The following is a 25,344-nucleotide window of genomic DNA, read 5'->3' as shown; positions in this document are numbered from 1 at the left end:
TCACACTTTCCCTGATTGTCATCTGTGGCAGCATCATGAAAAGCCAAAGAAAAAACAGTGTGAACTCATTCTACCTGCAACAGATGACGGCCTTGCAGGACAGGGCGAGGTCCAGGAAGTACTGTCGCACTCCGAAGGTGAGCGCGTATTTGAGTGTCTTCCCATCAATGATAAGAGCAAAGTCATTTTCCTTGTAGAGGGCATCTCCCAGAATTCCGCAGTGGTGGCTGAGGGTCTCCCTTGTTCTCTGCCAGAGAAGAAAACATTGGATGGACTTCATGATTACAGCAGTCCACAATCCGTATTATTTCTATCTGGATGGATTCTTCATGATCATCTTTCAATTGTTTGTTTAATGGCTTTTTGCCCGGTAAATCACATTGGTATGAAATGTGCCCGTTTCATTTTCAGACAAATGTTCATAACAACACAAACCAGTAACAGCAATTGTTAACAGATGCCAACGAACTGTAATATTATTACAAGCGTGTCATTCCTAATCTTGGCTACATTATAACTCCTCCAGATAAAAGGAGTTTTCTGGTTTATCTGGCCAATTGCCCCGTGTAGATGGAGAAAAGAAACACATGTATAAATACAATGTGATTAATAAAATGCTCAGATCAAACAGAGGAACATGAGTGATTACAATCTTTTTATAGTCTTAGCCACATTTCAAAGTTTACCCAAAAGACACAATTTTGGGATAAGAGGGTAAAAAACATTGTTTCCGTCGATTCGAATGTTTTCTTTAACTTGCAATTCAAAGGGATGAAAAGCAGAGAAAATTAGATGATGGATGAGCGAACACGGTAGAACTCCAACTGCGTAAACCCATGCTGTAATTTATAATACCGCAAATATTTAGTCAAACAACACAAAAGACCTCCACTATGCGATGTTTTATTCAAGTATCATTCTTTACTATGCCAGCAGGCGAAGTTTGAAGACTTGTTCATTAAAGTGATGACTTTTTTTTAAGGCATAATTGCCACACTAACTGCAGAGAGCGATGATGATGAGCGATGGCCAACGCCAGGCAAAATAGAGGATTTACTGTTCCGACTGGAAGCATATGGACTGGACAGCAAAGTATCATTTCTGTCTTCCACCATCTTCCTCCCAGATGGTGAACCACTTAGGAAATTTCACGAGAGTTGAACCTACAAAGTTGAACACAATCCATTCAGGATTTTGACGCAACTTTACCCAGAGGAAATAATAGAAAGAGAAACAATCTGTTCCAAGCTGTCCCCATCATTAAACCACGATTAACCGTAAAGAGGAATGCTTTAAGAAACGGGAACATAAATACTATGGATATAACGTGATAAAACAGTGAATGGTTATTTGGCAATTTTTCACTTAAATCTATGGGAAAAACATTTATTTCAAGACATTATTTTGTATCATGGGCACTGATCTCATGTCATCCCAATAATGTTCATATTTTAAAATTGTATTGCATTAAGTAAATATTGAGCTGTTTGCCATTGGTTCTGATGAAGACCCCAAAGGCACTTTATAGTGACTCCAAAAGAGTAAAACTAAAAACTGTTCAACAAGTCACTTATTGTTCAGTGGCAACTGAAACTTTTGGCGTAATCTCAGAAAAGTTCAGAGTTAAGATGTATGTGCAGCATTTATCCTTCAGAGACTTGTTCATCTTTAGATTCTCACTGAACTGCTCGTTTCACAAGGTTTGAGCTTGCCATGTGGATTTTTACGACCCTTTAACAGTCTTTTTTTTTTTTTCTCAACTCAGGTCTTGCGGGATTTGCAAGAGTATCGTTCAACTGGACATGATATTATGCTTGACGATGGTTCAACTCTTGGTGACAGAGTGGTATATCTTTTAGTGCAGTGTTTCCCAACCGCTGTGCCGTGGGAAATTAAGCACAAGGCCCGGTCAGCCACTTGCTAATCGCATGTGCATTGCTAATCGGAGAATCTTGATTTCAAGTTGTGTCGGTTCGATTGTGCTGCATCGGCACATGTTCAATTGATGTGTGTGCTGCTGTGTGCTTTTGATAACAGTGACGCTCTGACGGCCGTGATGTGTTTACAGACTGACAGAAATCCCAGGATGTAGTTCAACCAGGGAATCTGGATTGTGCATTTTTCACCAACATAAAGTAAACAGTCAGGCCATGATACCTTCACTGCAGGTTCCTTTAAACGTGACTGTTCTTATTGTTGAAATATTTATAGAGCTAATCTAAAACAGTAAACATTCATGTTGATTCTTTTGGATTTTTATCGCAATCACTTTCAATCGTTTATTCCTTACACTGTCTAAAAGTGTCACTTTTATTAGGGAAAAAAGAAATACAATTTCAAAAATGCTTATGTATTTATTTATTATTGAATTATTCAACTCTCTCTCGATATATATACGAATAGGACTTTATTTTGTATAGCACTTTCACAACGTCTTTTTCATAACCAACTAATTTTAATATAGAACCTGCTGTATCAGGATTTTTTTCCGATGTAAAGGTGTGGCGCGGATGAAAAAAGGTTGGGAAACACTGTTTTAGTGCACGTGTAACATTGCAAACTGTACAACCTTCCTTCTGGTGTGCTATCCTTTGATGCTCACTGAACTTGTGAGCTTTGCTAAAGTTTTTGTGCAAATGGCGGTTCAAACAGAGTTTTACCCCTTGCACATGCGCGACATAAATTTGAACTTATAACACATTTTTTAAAATGCTCTGTAGATGTATTTGAGCACACACACAAAACGTAAGCATAAAACATTGTACGGGATCACTATACTGTATGTCATCCAGATGACGGACATTACCAGGAACCCCCGGGTGGGTATAAGGGGGGTCCAGCCCATGACAAGGACCAATATGTCAAAGCGGCCATGCAGGACCGGGGGGGGGGGGGGGGGGGGAGCACAGCAATGGCTTGGCATAACACAACTCTGAAACCTCAGCTGAAAGGAAATATTTGGACAACAGGGCTTTGCGTTTCAGCAGATACACAGCAAGAGAGAGAGAGAGATGATGGATTAACATAGGAGAAAAGAACGAAGGAGGACACAAACAGAGAACAGCTGCGCACATGTGAACCTTCTGTGTAAAACAGCCCAAAATCAGACATGTCATTTGTCATACTGTATCTGCTGAAAGGGGGGGGGGGGGACAAAACTTTGTCTCCATTGTTATTCCACTCAGGTTCTGCCTCCATTTTGAGCAGACTCCAGTCATCACACTCAGTGATGGACACAAACACAGAGCAAGCATCCCATCCCCCTCATTAAATTACACTGTGGAGTTCCAGCGCTAATTCTACATGTTTCCTTCGAAAGACCTTTTGTTATAGCCATAATGAGCCATTTAGCCTATGTGAATCGCTAGTGTTTGGATTTGGGAACGGCCATTCAGAGCCTCCCGTAAAGACTGAGCTTCATTGTTGATACAAGACACCCATGATGTGGAATCTGGATGTTTGCAGAGATGTAAAGTCATCAGCTGCCTAAAACGGGGGAGCCACTCCACAATGGGGTTAATCCTGTTAAAATAGACATGTGGTCTGTCAGCTACGGTGAATGTTGATTTTCAACTTTGCGCCAATGCCTCTTCTTCAAAGAGGACATTTTGTAGGATTGGGGTGCAAAAATGACGCCCTTGAGTGAGTCGAGTTGAATCTGTATAAATTATTTCATTATCTCAATTAAAACTTTCAAAAGTTAATATTATGAAATCTATTATTATATTACATGTCATATATAAGTAGCAAAAGAAGTGGTCGTAGTAAAACCCGCTAGAGAAAAACAAATTGTTGACAAGTGTAATTGATGTTTGTCGTGTTGTATTGCAAAATGTGCATGGGTGAAGGATCCCATTCACATTTAAAACAATGATAATATGCAATAATAATACAAATAATAATAAAAGTTACGAACGTGGAAAGGGGATTGTGTAACTTGTTGTCCAGTTCTGTACGATATTGCAGTGGGAGCCAGACACTTTAAGTGATTGAGCATCTGCATTGAAAGTGACCTAATCCTACATTGGAGAGCAGATTTGACTTGAGGAATTTCAGACCATGCGAGCCGATGCAGCACAGGGGATGTCGAAAATGTTGACAAGCACGTGTAAACCAGTGAGGAGGGAAGACATGCTCCAATTGCTCTCTTGTGTAGCACATGGCCGTCGTGAATGAGCAGGAGCAGCCGTCCCATCTGGCCTATGTGCCCGGTGCGGCGCGGTCGCTTTCCGCCTTTTTGCGTTGTTCACAAAGTGCCTTATGTAAGCATCTGCTCAACCACAACAGAATGGGAGTTGACATTTCAAAGCGCCGGTGCGCACGCTTTACGAATCCGCCGACTCGGAATTTTTTGACTTCGACTCAATTCATCACGCTTAACGAACGGCTGACAGGATGAAGGCAGTCTGTCATCACCCGCCCGCCTTCCCTGACACCCCTCTTCTTGCCATTTCTCCCCCTTAACAAACCGAACCGAGCTACGTTTAATCTTCGTCTGTGGCCCTTTTCCAGTGCGGAGATTTGCGCTGTGCCGTCTCACAACCGACAGACAAGGCTCTCCTGCCGGGGGTTAACAGACTTCTCTGCGGGGTGCCTTACACACGTAAAAAGAGATTTAGAATGTCTGCCTGCCGTCGATGGGGTGGTGTGCTCCCTGTGGGCACATTTTCAAACCTTCAGGCTTTATTTTAAAACAGAGGATTGGTGAAGACAGGATACTAGCCGGCAACAAAGAAGATAGTGTTTTCAAAACAAATTCATGAAACATATTCTAAGGCAGTGTTTCTCAACATTGAGACAAAGGAAATGGTTTAAATGTGAAAAGAGCTCACAGGACACCAACAGAAATGTATGTCACAAAAAGTGTACGATGTATAGTGGAATAATCCTGATCTGGTCAAAAAGCACATAGGTGTCTGTCACTATGCAACATACTAGCTGGCTGGCATAGATAGGTTAAAAAATAAATTGGACTGAATGTTTTCCTGCAGCATGTCTCACAGCACACGAGGATGCAACAGCACTTTGGTTGGAAATCACTGCTATAACGTTCACATTTGAGACCTTTCTGTAATTAAAGTCAATCCCCCCCAAAAATGATTTAACTTGACACTTTTGGGTCTGTACAAAAGCTTGCGTTACTTGCCACAGAGATTCATTTTCTTCTTAAATGTCCAAAGGACATTCTCTCAGAAGGTTTGTGGCTTGTCCATACACGCAATTCAGCGCCATTCTAGTCAAATGGATTTTTATTGGACCACATGATGATGATATATTTTACGGATCAAAGGTTTGGAAGCTTGGTTTGTCGGTGACATAATTCAGTTCCATTGTTCATTTTAATCCTTTTAGGGATACACAAATGAGCAGTACTTACATCAAGCGTATCCTCGTTTATCACCAGCATGCCCATGTTCTTTGTCAGAAGTTTGCAGGAATGTCCTAAGGAAGAAAAAGAACAGAAAATTATAAAACTAACCTCTTGTCAGGATTGCACATAATGAACCGCCATATCTACAACCATTTAAGACATGACTGATTAGATAGAGATAGATAGATAGATAGATAGATAGATAGATAGATAGAGAGAGAGAGAGAGAGAGAGAGAGAGAGAGAGAGAGAGAGAGAGAGAGAGAGAGAGAGAGAGAGAGAGAGAGAGAGAGAGAGATAGATAGATAGATAGATAGATAGATAGATAGATAGATAGATAGATAGATAGATAGATAGATAGATAGATAGATAGATAGATAGATAGATAGATAGATAGATAGATAGATAGATAGATAGATAGATAGATAGATAGATAGATAGATAGATAGATAGATAGATAGATAGATAGATATGAAATTTTTAATTTGATTTATGTGATCGGACAGTTTGGAAAACTTGAATGTTAGAACGTCAAACATCACACTTGCGGAATGCAACTTGACCACATTTTAAGGACACAGTTCAAATGCATGAAAGCCACTGCATGAAACACACCATGAAAGTCCTGTGTGAGGCTATGAGAATGTTTGCCCTCAAAAGCAAACATCATTGAAGGGCTGGCACGGGCGGATTGTTTTTGTTAGTGCGAGACGGGAAAATGTTCAACTTTGGAAAAGGTCTTCAAATGTCTCCTCCACTTGGAAATTGGTCTCTGCTCCCTCTCTGCTCTTGTCCACCGCTTCCGATCAACGTGTTTACCTTCAGCTGATTTGACAGCAGCCAAACAGAGAATGTGGCATTCCTTAGCCTGTAATTTTCTCAGGCAGAACTAAATTGCGTTCCCGTGGGACTTGAGGAATGTGCAATAACGACATGTCGTGTCACAGCCGCCTCCGCTGTTACAACAATTTGGGGTTTGCATTTGACCCACACACTATGAACTGGGGGGAGTCTGAATAGTCAGATCAATAAGCAGTTTCGACAGGTCTGGTCAAGCAGAGAATGATGAGTCAGTAAGAGATGACGACCATGTTCTTCTGTTATTGCATATTGTTGGGCTAATGTTTGAATCTTTGGCTGGAGGTGCATTGTTTGTAATAAAAGATTTGAATAATGGATTTCACAACTTGTCAGACCAACTAGTTTGGGACCTAATGAGATGAAGTGGAACCAGAATTAAACAAGAAAAGAATCAAGTCTGGTGTGGGACCATCTTAATTGAAAAAACAAAAATACAAATACAGTTATAGAATGATACTGCTGTCCGCAGCTGTCGAGTGAAAATGCGAATACAACGGCTCACCTATTTGGGAGGTTGGGTCACATGTCATTTGCAAGGCAAACCTGAGGAGGAGAATGTCAAAATGGCTACCGCTTTATCTGATTAATTTTTATTCCACTAATCCAATATGGATGAGCGGGGGCACATTAGCGTATTATTACATTAGCGTATTATTATAAGGATATCTCTTGTCTTGAGTTCCACTGTAAGTAAGAAATATTTGAAGACAGATGGTAGAGCAGCACATGTAGAAAAGCAAATCGAAAATTGATTTAAATATGTTGATGAAAAATGTGGAATTACATGTATGATACAAATATATATTTTTTGCAAAGAGTAATCTTTGCAAATTGATTTCCCTCAGTACCACTTTGTTTTTGTTTTTTTTCCCTGAAGCTGGGGAGCAGGCACTTTGCATCCGCTACATCCTGGCTCTGACCTGTCCAAAGCGTGACATACTTTCACCCAACAGCGGAGCAAATAGCACTAGTCAGAATATCCTAGAGCAAACAGCACTTGCAAGCCAGCAACTCTGCTGTCAGAGTAACTATTGTGCATCTCACTGTATAGGTGCCAAATGAAGGACACCTGCTAACAACGGCAGTTTTGACGATTGCTGCTTCGACACAAGTCAGATCAAACTGACCTGCCACGTTCTTTTGCCTTTAAATTGAGTCAACACAGCTGGCTCCTGGCTGATTTATGGTGGCCTGTGCCAAGAGTGGCATCTGGGTGGTTCGCTCCACCTCGTAGGCTAGAACTCAAACACGAGAGATCCTCTTTCACTTTGGAAAAATTGTAAAATTTAAGTCAATACTGAAACTGGATTTACAGTGCAACTCCAGTCTGAAAAGGCCGACCTGTAATAGTGAGCCCGCAGTGATCATGTGCTCACACCTGGGTAGCATGGGCACAAAGAGCTGATTGAGAGGGCCCACAGTGGTGGGTAGATTCAAAATGGATTATCGATTTTCCTGTCATCTTTGTTCGCATGTCGGCTGCCACGTGGGAGCAGAAGAATTGCAACGCAGCATGGCGAGCAGGAGTGCAGTACAAAATGTTTCGCAGGAGTCACTCATTTGCACTTCTGATGCATTCTGTGAGACCCGAGTGCCCCGAGGGGGAGCTGACATGTACAAAGTGCCCGCTTGTGTACATATGCATGTTATTTACATCATGTCTGTGAGAGGGGCTCATACATCATTTTATGTTCTGCAACAGATGCTTGTTCTAGATGTGTGCCACAGAGAACGCGCCTTGTAGTTTCTCCGACTGACCGGAGCACCTTGAAGAGGCCGCGGAAAACGTATCAAGTTTAACATCTGTGTCGTAATGTAGGCAAGCTTCAAGTCTTTATGTGAATGCAATGCAAATGACTTTCAGGACACTATTCCCATTTTTGCGGGATAAGGCTGGTCAGAGTATGCATGGAAAACATGCAATGAGATTTCATGCATTTCAATTTTGCATTTATAACGGTGTTATGATTGTGTCTATGAATTAAACACTGGCAACAGTCGAACAATACAAATGTGTGTTCACCATTCCAACATTCTTAAATTTGTTTCAAGTGGATAAAAAAGTTCAACACTCCTACCAGTATAATGATTAAATGTCTACTAGCGCTGAAGCAATTCGATATTTGGGGGTGTTGCCTAGCTTGTGACAATCATGACATCATTGACATTTTTCCAGTACATACAATACAACCACAACCTTTTGGCGCCATAGAACAGTTTCACACAGACTGGCATACAAACAAATAAGAATGGTTCAGATGGATTGTTTATTGCATGCCACTGCATCTAAGAGCGAGTTTAATGGTTGGGTGCTGCTGTTTTGGCCAGCAACACAGTTCAAATGGGCTTAGCAGTTAACTCTAATGTCCGTGGGTCAACAATAGTGTCTTTCAAGTGAGATATCGATGGAAAAATGGAGGTATCATCCTGAAATCAAATTAACCTTCCTTAAATTTATTTGAGTTGAGATAGGGAAACTATCAGAGAGATGACCACTAAGGAAATATGGTGCATAAATCTGAAAATTTGAAATTCATCTTAACTAAGCTTTATACTTAAGGCTTAGTCTTCAAAAAGGAAAACATCCCAAGTGACGTCTTCTCTTTTTCAAGTGAGTTGCACGTTGATTTTTTATGACTCTGTAAATAAATGGTTTTGAGATCCTCCTTACCAATGTTGATGGCTGTTTCCTGTTTATCCCCTGTAAGTATCCAGATCTTGATGTCAGCCTTCATCAGTGTCTCTATGGTCTCGGGCACTTTATCCTGCAGCTTGTCCTCGATGGCGGTGGCCCCCAACAACTGTAAGTTCTAAACGTCCGTAAACATACGTGTCAGGAAGTAAGCATATGCAGACTTGAAGAAGGCATGGAAGAATTGGTGGTGTTTTTGCAGTCATGTTGTAAGAGAGAGTTGTACAATCGCAAGTGAAAAATTTAAGTTGAAATATTTAATAAATGAATTAAAATCAAATGAGTGGGGGGGGAATACGAGTTGGAATATTCAGGGGGAAAAAAGTCAACTTCAAGAACAGAAAACAATTAAAAAAAAGTAAAAAAAAACTGTCAAGCATAATATAATTTAGCTTACTTAAATCTATCCTTATTTTAAATTTGCCTTATTAAAGCAGTTTAAAATTAATACTTTAAACTTTTCTGAAGTTTTCGTGAGACTATCAGATAGTTGATATGTGCTCCAATAGTGTTGGATTGTGACTCCAGTGCGCCCCTTTGTGGCTATCAGTGATATTTTATGCTATAACCCAAAAGATTTTTACTGGACAGTACATCTAGTCTTGGACTTGCTCACTAAGCAGTTTGCATTCCATTTTCCCAATTGGAAAAGATCCCCATTTATTTCATGATAGATTGCTCCCATTTGCGTGCGCGCATGTGTGCGCATGTGTGCGCGTGTTGTGTTAAAAAGTGCCAAGTGGGTGATTAACGACTGCGGCCGGCCGTGTTTGACTGGTGCTTCCGACTGAACCCACCTCTCACAGACCAATTACCCGCTTCTGATCTCACACAAACATACACTTGGAATTTGCGCCGTTATCCGTGTTTGATTACATTGGCCAGTCTAGTCGGTCTTTTAAAGTTTAGTTGAGTCTGGTGTGGAAATGGAGAGCTTTCAAATAGAAACTTGAGAGCTATTTTATTAAGTGTTTCTTTCTGCAGTGTTGCAGTGTGTACTAAATTTTATTGGAGTTTTTTTCTCAAGCACACCATAAGGGAAATATCAACGAAGCAATTTAAAGCTTTCTGGTGTAGTATCAGAAGAGCCATAATAGAAGTGGGATGACAACTACTGTATGTCGAGCCATGTGAAGTTTAAAACCTGACACTTGCCCCTCCTGTCGTGTTGAAAGTAATTGTCACTGTCCAACAAGGACTTTGTCACCACATAATTTATGTTCGATTTGGTTTTAAAGGAAAATATTTATCAATTTGTCTTTAATTGTTATTATTCCCTTACTTCCTATAGAAAATATAAATTATTTGATCAAAATCAAGTCTTGCTTTTGTTGTTTTGTTTTGGTCTGCTTTATTTCTCCACAACCGAAAATGTCCCTTTAGTCAAAACATTTATGCAAACACAGTCCTTGTTCATTCTCATTAGAAAGTTGTAAATGTTAAGCAATTTAAAACCAGCGAATGAGTCATCAAACTGCATGACACAACTGCTGTGAAAGAGTAAGTTCATTTTTCACGAGTTGTACTGCTTAGGCGAGGTAAAATATTTCTGGTTTAGAAAACCTACAACTAAGGTCAAAGGTTTCCAACTTGACTCAGGGAGTACCAATTATAGGTTTCGTCCTTGTTATTTGCAAAACAAGGTGAAAATAATTTCACTCATGTGGTCTGTTTTTGGATTAAAGTCCCATTTTTGAAAAATCAAAGTCAATTCAATTCACTCAAGATCAATTGAGGTTGCTGCTAATATCAACCAAATCTTTGTCTGCAGCCATTCAAATGTAAATTAGAAGTAGAAATAGAAGTGTGTTTGTTTCATTTTCACCGTACCTTCTCGATGAGTTCGTAGCTCTCTTCCATCTTGAGGGCTCGATTCTGCAGGGAGGTGCAGGCTCGGTGGTGCACCTCCAGCCACTGTTGATAAGTCGACTCGCTGATGTCCGCCACGGCAAAGCACAGAGTGCGCAGCCCTGGATGGCGACAACACCAATGTGATGATGACTCTATTCATTCTATGTGTTTGTATAGTGTGTAATTGTCGGAATTTTATTTTTTAAAAATGTTTCTTAGTAGCAATGTAGTATTAATTTTTAAGCAGTAAGTATTTTTATAATTATTTATCATGAATACTTTATTGTTGATTTGATTAAATTTTTTCCCAAATTAAGATTAATCACTCATTTTTTATTTATTTACATGATTTCCCTTTTTATCAATTAATTACCATGACTTGAGACACTGCAGCCAATACAAACAATATATAAATAAGCATATCATTCAATAAATGTGTGTCAAACAAAGCTGGGCATAATGTTTGATTCAGTTCTTGAATTGGCTCTCAACGAAAGACCATAAAAAGGTGTGCTTTTTGTTATATTTAGTCTCCTCTTGTTGTACCACTTGTTTGTCACTAGGGGGCAGTGTAACCACAGAACAAAAACAAAATCTAAACGTGAAATTGGACTGGCCGGACAGCAGTAATGAGACCGTTTTTTTTTTTTCTAATTCAGGGGGGTGACTCTCACCCTCAGTGGCAAACTGCTCCAGATGTTTCAACGTGATCTCTTTGTAGCGAGAGCTGTCTGCCAGTCTGTCATAGATCACCGTGTCCTGAAGACAAACACAGATGCTCACTGAAAACTCACACATAAATACGCATCAATGTGTGTACTCGTGCTTTAATAAGCCACACGCTGCGGTAGAAGTGAATGTAGGCATCTGTATGATGCGTGGTTTTAGAGTATTTTCGAAGATTGCCTGCACTACAGAGACGATTTTGCACGCCTGTCTGTGTCACTGATGATGAGGATAATGATAGCGACGGGTAAGGATGGCGTATCACCATGGCGACAGACCAGACACTCACAGCTCCTTTGCAGTAGAGGCGGATCTTTCCGGATGGCGTGCGCATGATGACTGACATTCTCTTCCTTACACTGTGCAAGAGAGCGAGAGAGAGAAGGTGTCATCTCGAGGTGTTACAGCCAACAAATTATCACACATAGTTTGAGCACAGCATGAGGAGGATAAAATTAGACAACATGGAGGTGGCTAAGATTAAAGTAACTCATTGTAAGAAACCGCTACAGATTTCTGGAAAAATAATAACATTGGAGCGTACAACTAAGGCTCAGAGCAAAATGCGTGAGAACATTGACAACAAATCACAAAGTGGAAACTGAACTCGTGATGCCGGCCCCTAATAAGTGAGTGAACATCTCTCACCAGTCAATCATTTACATAAACACGTATAACAAGCAACAACAAAAAGATCTGATGTACTTTTTGAGAACATTTATTTTACAGCTCTCCAAACTGAATAATATTTCTGTTATTCATACTATACCTTGTGAACTCAAGCACATGAAGCAGCTCATACTTCTCCTCGCTTCCCATCTAAAAGCATAACAAAGACAACAAGGTGGGATTCAATTATCATCTCTAATTGAAGCATCCGCAAGGCAAGAGACCAAACGATTAAGCGCTAAGATGGCTCTGATGAAGCTGGAGGAATTATAGCCATGTTTCAGAGACACAATGTTCTCAGGAGCAGAGAAAAGAGGGAAATGGTTTTGGCCTTTCTCCGCCTCGAGTGCAATCATCAGGTTAACCAATTAAAAGAAAAACAGGACCTGCACACTCTGCACTGGCTCAAACTACCATCACCGTGGACATGTGCTCTTGCATGCACTATTCCTGCCTTTGGGCAAGCAGTAGGTGCTTCAAAAATAAGTGACAAAATAAATAGGATTTTTTTTTTTTCCGTTAGGGATGAATATTTCCCGAAACTGATCAGGAAACGCAATCAACTATTTATCCAATGAAAATAAAAAGCTGAACTGTGCACTCGAGGCTGAAGCAAAAGCATCCCAAAAAGTCTTATTTCCTTCCATCTTTCACGAGCGTGCAGGTGTCCGGAGTTGCCGCAGCCGCGCTTTGAGCTGCTCCTGCTTGGCAATTTGCTAGCCAGTCAATGGCATTTTGCATTTTGTGTTTGCATTAAGCTAAACTGACCTTTCTAAGGCAAAGCTACGTTTTGTGCTTGGTTTGGCAGTAAAGTTCAAGCGAGGGAGTGAGTGGCAATAAGAAGCTTGAATTCTCTTTGACAGAAACATTACATTCAATCCCACATGGTGCAAAAAAAAAAAAAAAAAAAGTGGTCCCATTCCCTTTTGTGTGTATATTTGCATTGCAACGAATCAAACGTACCATTTCCACAATGACGCTGTCTGGTGTTCTACCAGAGAACACAAAACCCAGGTTGCGTGCAGCTCTCACCAAAGCGCTTTCATCTTGGGAATAAAGAAAAAGTCAAGAAATGTTACACACGGGAGGCCGACGCTGGATAGGTTTTCATAACGAGGGCAGTGTTTGCAGCCAGGTATCTTATGGCTGGGCTTGCACGAGGATGCCGCAGGGTGAGAAAAAGCTATCTGTTTGTTTTTTTACAGTTCACTTAACAAGCTCATCCCCCACTTTGCTTCAAACCCCAAAGCTCCTCCACACGAACACCATTGCCGTACACAATCAGGCACAAAATAAGCACGCAATGTCACGTGAAGTAACAGCATAGTGTTCGTCTGGTTAATCGTCCTTGCGATTTATCAACTCTTACAAGCATTTTGTCTTTATATGTGTAGCAACAGTAATATTCAGATCATAAATAACAGACTCGGTAATTAATGGAATTTTCAGCAAATCTTACTCCCCCGTCTTATTTTGGGAATGAGAGTCGACTCAGTGTTTACATTTGGAGCAGCAAACAATGCCTCCAGGGATGGTGACATTTTGCGATTCCATTAAGAGTATCCTTTTATTTTTTTATTTTTTGTAGATTTACATACCAACGCGAAGGGCACCAGGGCAGGCATGTTTCAACAAGCAGAGGTTGCAAATCTTCAACTAGGATAATTTGTTTTCCTTATCTCAATTTCTTTGGTTTTTGCTGCTTTATGAATAAAAACTGTTTGTCTATCTTTTCTATTCCATATATTTCTCATGACCGGGACATACAAGTGTAAAGGAGAGTTAACCACTGTTCGATGAAACAAAAATACTCAGACTTTGAAAATGCCAAACAGATGTGTAAGGCAGAGTAAACAAGTTACTAATGACATTTAAAATTATCATTGGAATCGAGTAAATTGATGTATATCTGTACTGTTTTAAGAACTTCATCACTTGACAACGCCCACTGAATTGTCTATTTGTTCTGACTTGTTGTGACTGCGTTTTGGGTTGGGGCCTTGCCATCTTTTATGTTGCCATCTTTATTTTGTCATATCGGATTGGGCATGGCCTGATTTGACTTTGTGTTTCAGCTTGAGCTACTAAATTTCGTCCCCTTTTAATCTAGTCCTGTGCTACTTAATAATTTTGACAGTTTTTCCACTTCCGTGTCCTGTCTGCATGTGCACGTGACACCATTTTTCCATATGATATCACGGGGAAGGTGTGATGTACCTGGAGATGCCGCCTGGTAGGTGATTTTTCCATCGTTACGCTCGGGGACTGCGGTGTGACAGATGGCCATCATGGTCATGAACTCCAGGATGACAGCAGCTGTAGGCTACGGGAAGGAGGGAAAAGAGACTATGACCTTGGATTATACACATAATGAAGCAAAGAAGATTGGAAGAATAGGTAGAAACATTTGTCAAACAATCTATAAATTGACATATATATATATTTTTAATTTGATTGTCCATTTACATTTTATGTTTTTCAGTGTGGCCATTTTAGGACATTGTAATAAAAATCAAAATATGTGTCATCACTGCCCCTGTGAACCTTGAAAACTAATGTGCGGTCTTGCATCTCCACTTATAACCTTTCAGCCAGGAACCAACAAATTGTTCACCGCAAATCAATTTTTCAAGAGAGGAGAAAAAATGATTTACCCAAAGGTCTCATGAGTGTTTTAAGAGGACACTTGTCTAATATAGATTTGTGACTTTAATCATCTCTGCAACACCCCGGACAAAAACTAATGCGCTCAGGATGATTACATCATGAGTAAAACCTCAAATTATCAGGATTTCAAGCTATTAGTAAGCACAAAGGAAAAAAATGTACTCATCTATATGCAGTAGATATAAACATGGGGCTGGCTTAACCTTGGGGTGGGACGGGGGTGTTTTATGACTAACCTTATCTCTGGGACATTTTACTTTCATTCTCGTTAAGAACCAGAAAGCCTAGTCCACTGGATGTTTACACATGAGATATTTTTAAGCATTAATTTGGTTTGCCGCTACAGTACATATGAAAAAGAAAATGTCTGACCACGCAAATGGCGTATTCTAAGTGTTATTATTGACATGAACAAAATATATTTGTAGCGTTTCTCATAAAGAGAACATTAAGTGATTCTTGTGTCTGTTTTTGGGTGCATTTTATTTTTTTAAATTGTCTCTACACAAAAACTAACATTGTCAAAACAATGCCCATTTACACAGACTTGCAATAACGACTGAACATTTGCCAAGACATGCCAGGCCAGTAGTAGGCAATCACACTTTAAATGTGTTTGGTAATAGTTCAAGTGAGATGGGGAAACAATTCTTTTTGAAGGTTCATATTCAGCAGATGGAGTCCATCACAAAAACTGAAAAGATCATTTTCATCATTTTTTTTTCTTCCATTTCATCTCATATCATCTCAAAAGATACATTTAATTTCAAACATACTGTACATTTATTGAGTGTCTGTGTTTCCCTAGCCAAACTAAATTGTGTGCGCATGTGATCGGGATGATTAAATCTGCTTTTTTCTGTGTCCATGGCAACCCTGCTCTGCTCCAAAAGAAAAAAGAAATAAGGTATTGGAGCTGAGGTGTAGAGGAGGGTGTGTGCGAATCTCTTGAAAATGAAAGTACACAGTTTCTATAATAGTCCAGGTGGCCATGAAAGCCCTTTTCTGTTCTTATGCTAATCTAGTTTGGGTTGACAGGTATCCTCTGAAGGACAAGACACTGTTTGTTGCATGGATGTATGAAGGCCACAGCTTAATGCAGGGTTTAGTTTAGGCCTGGAACTGTGAGGCTTAAGCAGTTATTATGCAAAAGAGGGCCTTGACAAGTTCAAGCGCAAAGAGCTGATGAGACGGTCTTGTTGGTGAAGGAATACTGCACTGTCAGCAATCCACCCAGACCCTTGACCCTCACTGACTGGTGGGTCATCGCCTTCTGTCACGACAACGGTGACGGATGCCTATTTTGGACATAAACTATGTGGCAAAAGATGACGGGTCCAGGGGAAAAAATGGTGCATTGACTCAAGAGAAAGTGAAAAGCACTGGGGGAGAGAGACGTTTATTTTTGTCGCTGCTGTGGTTTAATTCTCTTGGGTGATGTCAAACCTCAACAGTTAGTGTGAACAGTAAAAGTCAAGTTAAATTTATTTAAATATAGCCCTGAATCACAAAAACGTCAAAGGGCCACAGTTGAAGTGTGGTTCGTATTATTTAGCAAGAAGCTATAACACAAGCGAGCTAGAAAAATAAATACTAGATAAATAGCTAACTACAAAAAGACAATAATAGATATGAAGAAAGAGATGGGATCAGAAGATTATGGTATTGCATATGGTTAAGTATTGAATATAGTATAGACCTATTTTGGTTACAGCAGTATTTAACGATATCGTCTAATATTAATATTAAAGTACTATGTTACGTACAGTTTGATCCAAAACATTTCCTCAGGCTGATATCAAGAGGATAGGATACCGTACACATTTCATGTTCTGAGCAACAAACATAACTTGACAGGCACCTTTACTCACATGATTACTTTGGAGGTTTTCCAACAAGCTCTGGTCAATAAATCCCGACTCTTCTGACGAATGCGTGCTGTGCCTAGAAAGAGAACACCACACGCGTTAAACAAAAGAATGCACCAAAATAACAGTGGAAATGACACACACACACACACACACACACACACACACACACACACACACACACACACACACACACACACACACACACACGTATATATAGATCAATCCATAGATATTGATACATAGAGCCTTTACTGCAGTGTTGAAGAGGAGGTCCTGTGATGGTCTCTTTATTAAAGCCCCGATTATGTATAAAATGGCACGTGGCTTGTGTCATTACAAATTCTCATGATATAGTTTTCTTATAGAGTATATTAAAACAAAAACGAGGGCTAATTTTCCAATTTGTTAATTCATAATTAGCGTTAGGTAAAATTGTTGTTTTACTCTTAAAACACGAAGCTAGAGTTTGTTTTTACTGTAGCCATTTAGACTAGCGAAGATGTTCAAAACACTGAACCCATAAAATTGTTGTAGAAGCAATCAAGAATCCATTCATGCATTATATTTAAATGACAATACCCGTCTGTTTGAGTACTGAAAGGTATCCACTAGTACAGTAGTCACTACTATGGGTTAAGGGGAAACACAAAAAATATCATTCCACATGCTGTTAATATATAGCAAGACAATGCTTAAAAGGAAACATCACATAATCAGAGCCAAGCTTCATAAAGAATTAGAAAGTGCATATTAGTTTCCTACGAGTACCATATAATGTTTACTGGAATAATTCATGAGAAAACACAGTGATGAAATCTTTAATGAGCAGAGAGTTAAAAGCTAAGGGGGTGTTGTTGGTTAATAAAAGAAATGATGTCTTTCATTATCCCTACAGCTATAATGTGGGCCTATCGAAAGGCAGCTCGCCGGCTGTCCGGTAGCGATCGATCCAGCATTCCGTGATAAATGGTGTCCTATAGATCAGGGCGACAGCAGCTTTTGTCCGTGGCACTGCAGGCTTGATAGAAATGTTACCACCAGTGCTTTTCATACAGAGGCGGCCATAAGTCTTCTCAAGCCTGCAGAACTGCTCGGATGGCCACTCCCATTTACGCAAGAGGGCAAACTCTCAAGAGATGCCAAATGCAAACGAGGCTAACATTTAGTTCTTTTAAAGATTACATTTGTGGAGCAACACAAATGTTTCGAAGCAACGCAAATGTTTATCCAGCCGCGTTGACGCAATAAACCACCAAAGCTAGATTGCAGATTTTATTGATAGTGATAATATGATGCATGTATGAATGACCACACAGTGACACCACATTGCAGGGGGCTTACTCATTAACATTTGACATTATCTTATGCTAATGCAGCAACAAAGACTGAGTAGCCTGGCTGCACAGGGAAAGGAAAGGAGATCCATTCGGGCATCGCTCAACATGTCGACGGTCGTGATGAAACCTTTCAGGCTCCGGCGCGGTAACTTATCGATTGGCTGCCAGCGCAGTGGGGTGCCGTCACGACAGGAACATGGCTGCTGACGGCTCTCAATCAATTACCGGGGGCTGTATCCAGATTAAAGCTTAATAGCTGGAGGCTTGGATGGCTTTCGGAAATAACCAGTGGAAGGATTGTATCAACCCAAGCTAAGTTCTGACTGTAGTCCAATAAACGCAAAGCAATTGGCTTACATGAATATTTCATGAATATCCTCCAAAACATGGATAACATCTATGGTCAAGTGTTACTGGGTACACCAGCGTTGGATGTTGTCCAGCGTCCAGGTTTTATTACATTCTACTTTTAACAATTGTCTTTCACCTTGGCAAAACACTATTAAGACAAGTGCTGATCATTATTACTGTACTGTAATAAACCTCACAAAAAAAAGAGCATGTTTTGAACAATATCATTCACCAGTTAAAAAGAAGTCTGTTAATGTCAATCAAAACTATATATGTTGCCTTTTTTCTAGTCTTTTTATAAAATACCTGGCAGTGAATATTTTTTTCTTGCTCTTGAAAATATGAGGATCAAATTGATTTTCATTGGACTAAAAAGTGGAATTTTATTGTTGCATATTGCAATTTTCTGATGATTACAGTAGCTGAAGGACAACTTCAAACTTTTAGAAAAAAAAAAAGTAATTGAGTGAAGTCTTATTTTATGAGTAAAATAATCCTTGCTAGATACTCATTGGATAATATCAGCAAATATTTGTTAAAAGACCTCTTGGTTGATCTAACAAACCCAAGAGCTGATTTGAGTTTGTTTTTATTAGTGACCCATTCTATACAATAGCAGTGCCACATGCATGATAGAAGCCTCAAAACTGGTTTCCATGGTCAGAAAAAGCAGTTAAGGGACAACTGTTCACAGTAACTTCAATGCCATCACCACACACACCCTGATCACCCATGCAAAAACAGTTGCGGCATGCAGACCTGCGTACACGTGTGTGCGTGTATGCCGGAGAGGTAGTCAGAAATCAGACGGTAAAAGAGTACGGTATGATATGCGATTAAAATCTTTGTCTTCATATCACAACAGTTACACAGACAGAAAGGACTCCCTCATATTAGTCTAACATGTCACTGAACAAAAGGGTTGTGTTCCAACTTAGTCACACATCCACCAAAGGCAGGGCAGCACTACAACGTCAAACAAGCAGCCCAATCATCTTACCCGTCGTCCTCCGCAAAACTACCATCCTCAGTTTCAGGCACGTGACTGTTGAAGCCATTGTTGGAAGGAAAAAAAAAAAAGGAAATAAAGGCTGATTGTTAATGTGTTCTGAATACTAAGCATGTGTTGTTACTATTCGGGGATAGGTTAGGATTCTAGGAAAGATTGGAGACAAGTTGGAAGGGTTTGGTAGGAATGTGTTCTGTAGAAATGTGTCAACAGATTTTTTTTAATGTACTACTTTCATTCTTCATCTTAACAACTACATAAATTTGAATACAAAAATATAGTATTATAAATTCACAATTAAACAAAGCATTTTTGCAGCAAATAAAACAATTACTGAACTCGACGGGACTGAGTGATTAAGATTAAATAAAAAAAATGATTTAATAATAATAATAAATTAATTACATTAACTGTCAAATATATTTCTATATTATTTTTAACTCATCCGCATCAATTTGCATTTCCCACTTGGATGTCAAGCTTAGGAGATGGTGTGCACTTCACTTAGCTTAACAACATCTCTCCTTGAGATTTGGACTCCTTTCCAGTGGATTTAATGTCTACACCCTCGGGGATGACTTTATTAATTACAGCAGCCCTTCTTCATTTGAGGAGAGGAACGCATGCGGGCAGGCAGTTGTGTCAGTACTTTTGTGTGTGGGGGTGTGTGTGTGCGTGCCTGCCTGCGTGTGTGTGTGTGTGTGTGCGTGCGTGTGTGTCACCCAATTACAAGTCACGACTTTGCACGCACTTGTGCTAAAAATGTTCTCATGTATCTTTTGTAAAAAAAAACAGATTTTCACACAACCCTAATGCGTAAAACTCAAAAAGCCGAGTTAGTATATTCCAGATGAAGACGCACGCAAAGCTGTTTAGAAACAACACTACTAAAGATACTCAACGTCACCTTAGGCGAGAAGCAAAATGGGACATCTGCGATGGGAATAGACAGCAAAGTGTCATACGGCAAAGCCAGCCTGTGTGTTGAGTGCAAGAATGAATGTACAGAAATATGTCAAGTCGTGAATGCCGTCGGAGCTTTGCCTAATTAAAAGGCGTCTTATTCTGGTATGAATCCATAAATGGGAATTAAAAGCAAAGACTTTGGTGAGGATTGGGCAGAGACTGCAGGCCGAGTAAAGTACGGCGGCAAGAGCTTTTGTCCCCGGCCGACAGACCTCATTTTGTTCATTTAGAATGCTGCAAGTTAAAAATTCTAATAACAAAAACAAGTTTGAAACTGTGACATTTCATCCAACTCCCGGTGAATAAATAAAAACATTGTATGGATGGCGGGAGAACATTTATGTCAATCAACCGAAAATAACTTTTAGAATTGAGAAGAGTGGGGCTGCCTTAATGGGCGGTGCAAAGAGGTCATTCATGAAGTTTTGGAGTCCTCCTAACCATCTTTTCACAAAATCACGTTTTATTCTGTTGTCCCTGGCTTGTGTATTTAAATTGAAGGAGGGTTCGGTTGGAATCTTAGCTTTTTCTGCCCTTTCATTATTTATTTATGACACTGTTGCGCCCTAGTTATCCTGCTCTTCTTTAGGGCGAACGTAGAAATTGATGGAAAATGGTATTTTGTGAAATGACAGTGCAACATTTATTTTAGTCCTGAATTATCCCTCAAGGAAATTAACTGGAATCTCATTTCTTCGAATTACTGACATCCACAATCCTAATCAAAATATCCTTTTATCTATCCTTTTGTCTGTACATGATCAATCAAGCTTTTAATTAAATTCCAAAATGATTAATCATGCTCTGCCATGCTCACACTTCACTCTTGTAAATGTTTCTTTTCAGTGAGGTAAAACATTTGTGGGTGGTTTACTGAACTGAGCGGTATGTGCATGGAAAAAACAAGTGCAGATGCTCTTCTGCCCTCCAAAATGTCGGACAAAGACAACAGAGGAGCTGTCAAATGTCGACAGAATGCAGCCTTTTTATTTATGGTTAAGGACCTGAAAGCTGCTACTGATTAGTTGAGGAAGGAGAGAATACGACTAACAAAAGAGAAGGTGAGAAAAGAGTAAGCAAGGAAGGAGAAAAGTGTGTGTGTGTGTGTGTGGGGGGGGCTACATACCCGTAGGCCACGCCAGCGATGGTGCACTTCTTAAACTGCATGACATTGCAGGTCAGCGTGCCCGTCTTGTCAGAGAAAATGTATTTCACCTGCCCAGCAGGGAGAAGACATTCAAGATGGAGCACAATTAAAACGACAAAGATAAGACGCAATGATTTTTATTACCTGACCCAACTCTTCATTCAGGTTGGACGTGCGGGCCATAGCAGGTGTGTTGGTCGGCTCGTAGACCATATCGGTGTCCTGGCCAAGTCACAAAGAGCAATCAACACGTGATACAATTGGAACATTTTAAAGCGGAATCCTCCAGTTCCCATTCTCCACTTCAATGAAACAATCAGGTTTGTGATGTTGAAAAGCGAGACTGAAGTTTGGGGGACTGTCCTGTTATTTTTCATCGTGGTAGCAGTTAAAATCAAACTGGTTCTTTCCCTGGCAAAGAAGTGGAAACTGTACATGGAAATGTTTTTTTTCCACAGACACCCGTTTGATTTTGTCAACCAGTTCCTAGTTAGAAGAACTAGTTGAACAAAGTACAAAAACAGTCACCAGTGTAGACAAGGTCAAATCCTGATCACCTGTAAAAACTAGAAAGCATCTTTCAGTTGAAAATAGGCTCACCCAATTGATGAAGAAGGCCTGGATGAACTTGATGACCTCCAGAGTGACCAGCAGACTGATGGGGATCAGATTGTTGAACAGGATGATGAAGGTGAGAAAGTTGAGGCCGAAGTTCGCCGCTCCGCCATCTACGGAGGGGAGACGGGTTTGGACACAGGAAGTGATACACAGGAGGCTCGTCAGCGCCGGGTTCATGAGCATCCGTCGGTGAAATGTTAAGAGCCCGCAGCTACTTCCAGCCAATGGTCCCTATTATCCCAAAGCGGGGAGAGTGTGTTGGGCTAACACGGAGCACTGGCTGGAAATGAACCCATCCTCTCACCCAGGAGTCAAATTTAACATCCCATAGATTGACAGTGAGGGACTGAGGTGTCTCCGTTGTGTCACAGCAACAGCCTTGGCATCCAGCTTGATCCAGGCAATGAAGCACTATGCAAAATGATGCCCCCCCCCCACCATCCCCAAAAGTGGCAATGATCAACAGAGAACCCCACGGACACCAAACATGAAAACAGGAGGGATGTCATTTACCTTGCCACAGCTTGCGGGAGCTTGCAAGAGTTACCTTCCTCAAGCCAACTTCATCTTAGCATTGAGAGGAGGGCCCCCTTGCTATGACATAGCAAAAGAAAAGAAAACCAACAAACACATGGCGGGATGGAAGCTATACTGCTACTGGTACAACAAATACAGGGAGTCTCAGAAGTGTGGAGGAGGGAGGGGCAGACAAACGCACTGGATGCTGTCAAGACAAAGGAGGGAGATTCAGTCCATAACACATTGCCAACCAACAAGGAGTGGAAAAGAGCGGGCGGATGACGCCGACGTGTTAATGATGACCACTGCACTGCATTGTTCCGTCCCTTCACTCAAAAACTCAGCTGTTTGGTTGCAAAGAACATCGCAGGGCAAAAGCACACAAGGGGAGTACAGTGCAACCTCTAAAGTTGAATGCCCTACCTGAAAGTCTTGTAAATTCCAAGTGTTGTTAAAAAGCCCCCAAAACAAAACAAACAAAAAACCTTAAAGCTTACAAACGGCGACGTACGTGTACTCACGGCTGCTCTATAGCGGCCACGCCATTCCAAAGCTCTGTGTAATTTTTTTGTTTCCATACTCGCAATCTGGTACATGTGACGCGATCATGGCAGACAAGAAAGCACGCTAAAGCGCTTAATATTCGATTATTCTAGCGATCATTCTATAGTTTTCAGTCTCTATGCTTTTCAGTCTTCACAGCAATTATCCAAACGTGTATAGTGAATTTGGAAACAGATCGCTATTAGTCTTAAAACCAGTTCACTTGTATGACAATTAATGTTATATTGCCATCTTAAAAATGACATTTATACTTACATAAAGTGCTTAGCGATCAACTTTAGAGATTCCACTGTACTTTGTATGTCATTTGAACCATTACTAAACATCAACTAGTCACAGCAACAGGTTTTAGTTGAAGATGCATTTAATTCATCCATTTCTTGGCTTAGTGTATTTAAGTATGAGGACTTCCCTAAAATAAGAACAAAAGCACTATTGAATGGCTTTTGGTGGAACAACACCAGCTCAGCATTTGACTGAATCCCTTTCTATTTTACTAAAAAAAAATACAATCGAACAGGTTGGCTGAGTGCATAAATATTTCGCAATTTGCACTCTTTGGCCTCAATCTGCATTGTTTTCACAGTATACATGTCGTCGATTGCCATCCTCAGCACTCCGTGACCGCTCAAAGTCACATTAATTATTCACGGGTGTTCAGTGACATACGAGCCGGCGGGATGGTGTGCGTGGGCAGCTAACGCACATTCTCCCCTTCATCTTCTCAATGTTGGCGAATGGCGAGTCTACAATCATTTTCTTTTACGGACTCGTGTGATGCTAAATAATTTGACAGGCTTTCCACCGCTCTCTTTTGTCACAGGCTGGACAATGCGCACTGGAAAGAGTCTCAACAAGCTCCTTATAGCGGTACAATCAGTCTCAAGATGGAGCCCTGCTTTATGACTTACACTGCCCCCCCCCCCAAAAGCGTTTTGAAAGTGTTTTTAACCCCTCGCCAAAAGCAATAGAGCACCAATAGAGCACCGTGTAGGGGGGGGGGGGAGTTTAAGTCATGATGCAAGTTTAAATCGACCAGGACACAACCTCTCCTACAGGCCTATCAGGGCACAGAGTAATGGCTGAAGTACCACGATGATCACTTTGCGTACCAGAGCTTTGTCACTGCACACCAGCTGTTCTTTGTTGTTGTTGTTTTTTTTTCTTTTTCAAACTAAGCAATAATAACAATAACAAATCTGACCAAACAGATAATAAAAGGCTGGAGGATTCATGCAATCCTATAAAACTGTGGCAGATGACTCCATGAAATTCCTGTGAATGTGATACATTTCATTGAGGTACCTCGGCAATCTCAAAACAAAAATAGTTGTAAAAATGTCAGTAACGGTTATTGAACCATGACAAACTAGTAATCCTTGTACAGATAAAAAATCTGATTTTAAAAACTAGTTCCAAGTTACTTTATGGAGGACTATTTTATGAAAACCAGTGAAAAAAACTGGTGGAGCGTGGAAAATTAGTCAATTGTCTTTGGTATCACGTTAAAGACGAAATTTTGAAAATCGGTCAAAAATTGTTTCGTGGCAGATCGTGGGGATCTTGTGTCAATCACTACAACAGCATAAGGATGTAGGCGAACACAATTTATCCCTGCAGCCATCTTGTCATTGTCCAGAATGTTGGATGTGTGGATGCCAATCAACAAAACAATCAGGTTCCAATAATAAGGTCATCTTAAATAAAACGATTATCTTTTTTTATCATTATTAATTTGAATCACAAATGAAAATGAGGTCTCAACTGTTCTAAACATTCAAAATGATGATCAAATAATGGATCAATCTGGGCAAAACGAAAACATAGGCGGCGGACGAGGCAAATGATTCTAAATCACATTACAAAGTTTTGGCCGGAAACGTCTACCGCTGAACCAGACTGGGAGCAGGTTTGCATGACTCCTCTTACCATTTGTAAAGTGGTTTGAAAAGATGGCAACAGGGGCATTTGGAAAATGTCAGCCGCTGCTCTCAGTCATAAACATGTACGCAGCCTCCTGCAGCAAACAGCTATTACCTTCGCTCAGGGGCAGGGACAGAACTAGTCATTCTGGAGAAGAATGAAGGGTGGTTGTCTAAAGCTTGGCAGTGGCAAAGTGTTCCACG

The 25,344-nt window shown here is 40.4% G+C and overlaps 1 protein-coding gene across 3 annotated transcripts in view; it reads right to left on the bottom strand.

Annotated features, from left to right (window-relative positions):
• atp8a1 (ATPase phospholipid transporting 8A1) overlaps window positions 1–25,344 on the bottom strand; it is an 80,223-nt gene that overhangs the window by 31,147 nt on the left and 23,732 nt on the right. For 2 of the 3 annotated variants that reach the window (XM_085938934.1, XM_085938917.1), the window contains 14 exons: window positions 22,118–22,245; window positions 21,662–21,739; window positions 21,497–21,585; window positions 19,396–19,440; window positions 16,708–16,780; window positions 14,387–14,492; window positions 13,133–13,215; window positions 12,270–12,319; window positions 11,790–11,859; window positions 11,449–11,533; window positions 10,754–10,893; window positions 8,903–9,041; window positions 5,378–5,442; window positions 75–247 (listed from right to left, as the gene is read on the bottom strand). In XM_085938934.1, the coding sequence (XP_085795060.1) occupies window positions 75–247; window positions 5,378–5,442; window positions 8,903–9,041; window positions 10,754–10,893; window positions 11,449–11,533; window positions 11,790–11,859; window positions 12,270–12,319; window positions 13,133–13,215; window positions 14,387–14,492; window positions 16,708–16,780; window positions 19,396–19,440; window positions 21,497–21,585; window positions 21,662–21,739; window positions 22,118–22,245 (1,324 nt within the window). The remainder of the gene's footprint in view (window positions 1–74; window positions 248–5,377; window positions 5,443–8,902; window positions 9,042–10,753; window positions 10,894–11,448; window positions 11,534–11,789; window positions 11,860–12,269; window positions 12,320–13,132; window positions 13,216–14,386; window positions 14,493–16,707; window positions 16,781–19,395; window positions 19,441–21,496; window positions 21,586–21,661; window positions 21,740–22,117; window positions 22,246–25,344) is intronic. The other variant, XM_085938925.1, reaches the window with a different exon arrangement.

The sequence above is a fragment of the Syngnathus leptorhynchus genome, chromosome 2 (assembly GCF_054491065.1).
Source record: "Syngnathus leptorhynchus isolate UIUO chromosome 2, UIUO_Slep, whole genome shotgun sequence".
Taxonomy (NCBI): Eukaryota; Metazoa; Chordata; class Actinopteri; order Syngnathiformes; family Syngnathidae; genus Syngnathus; species Syngnathus leptorhynchus.
This window is presented reverse-complemented; position numbering and strand designations above follow the sequence as displayed.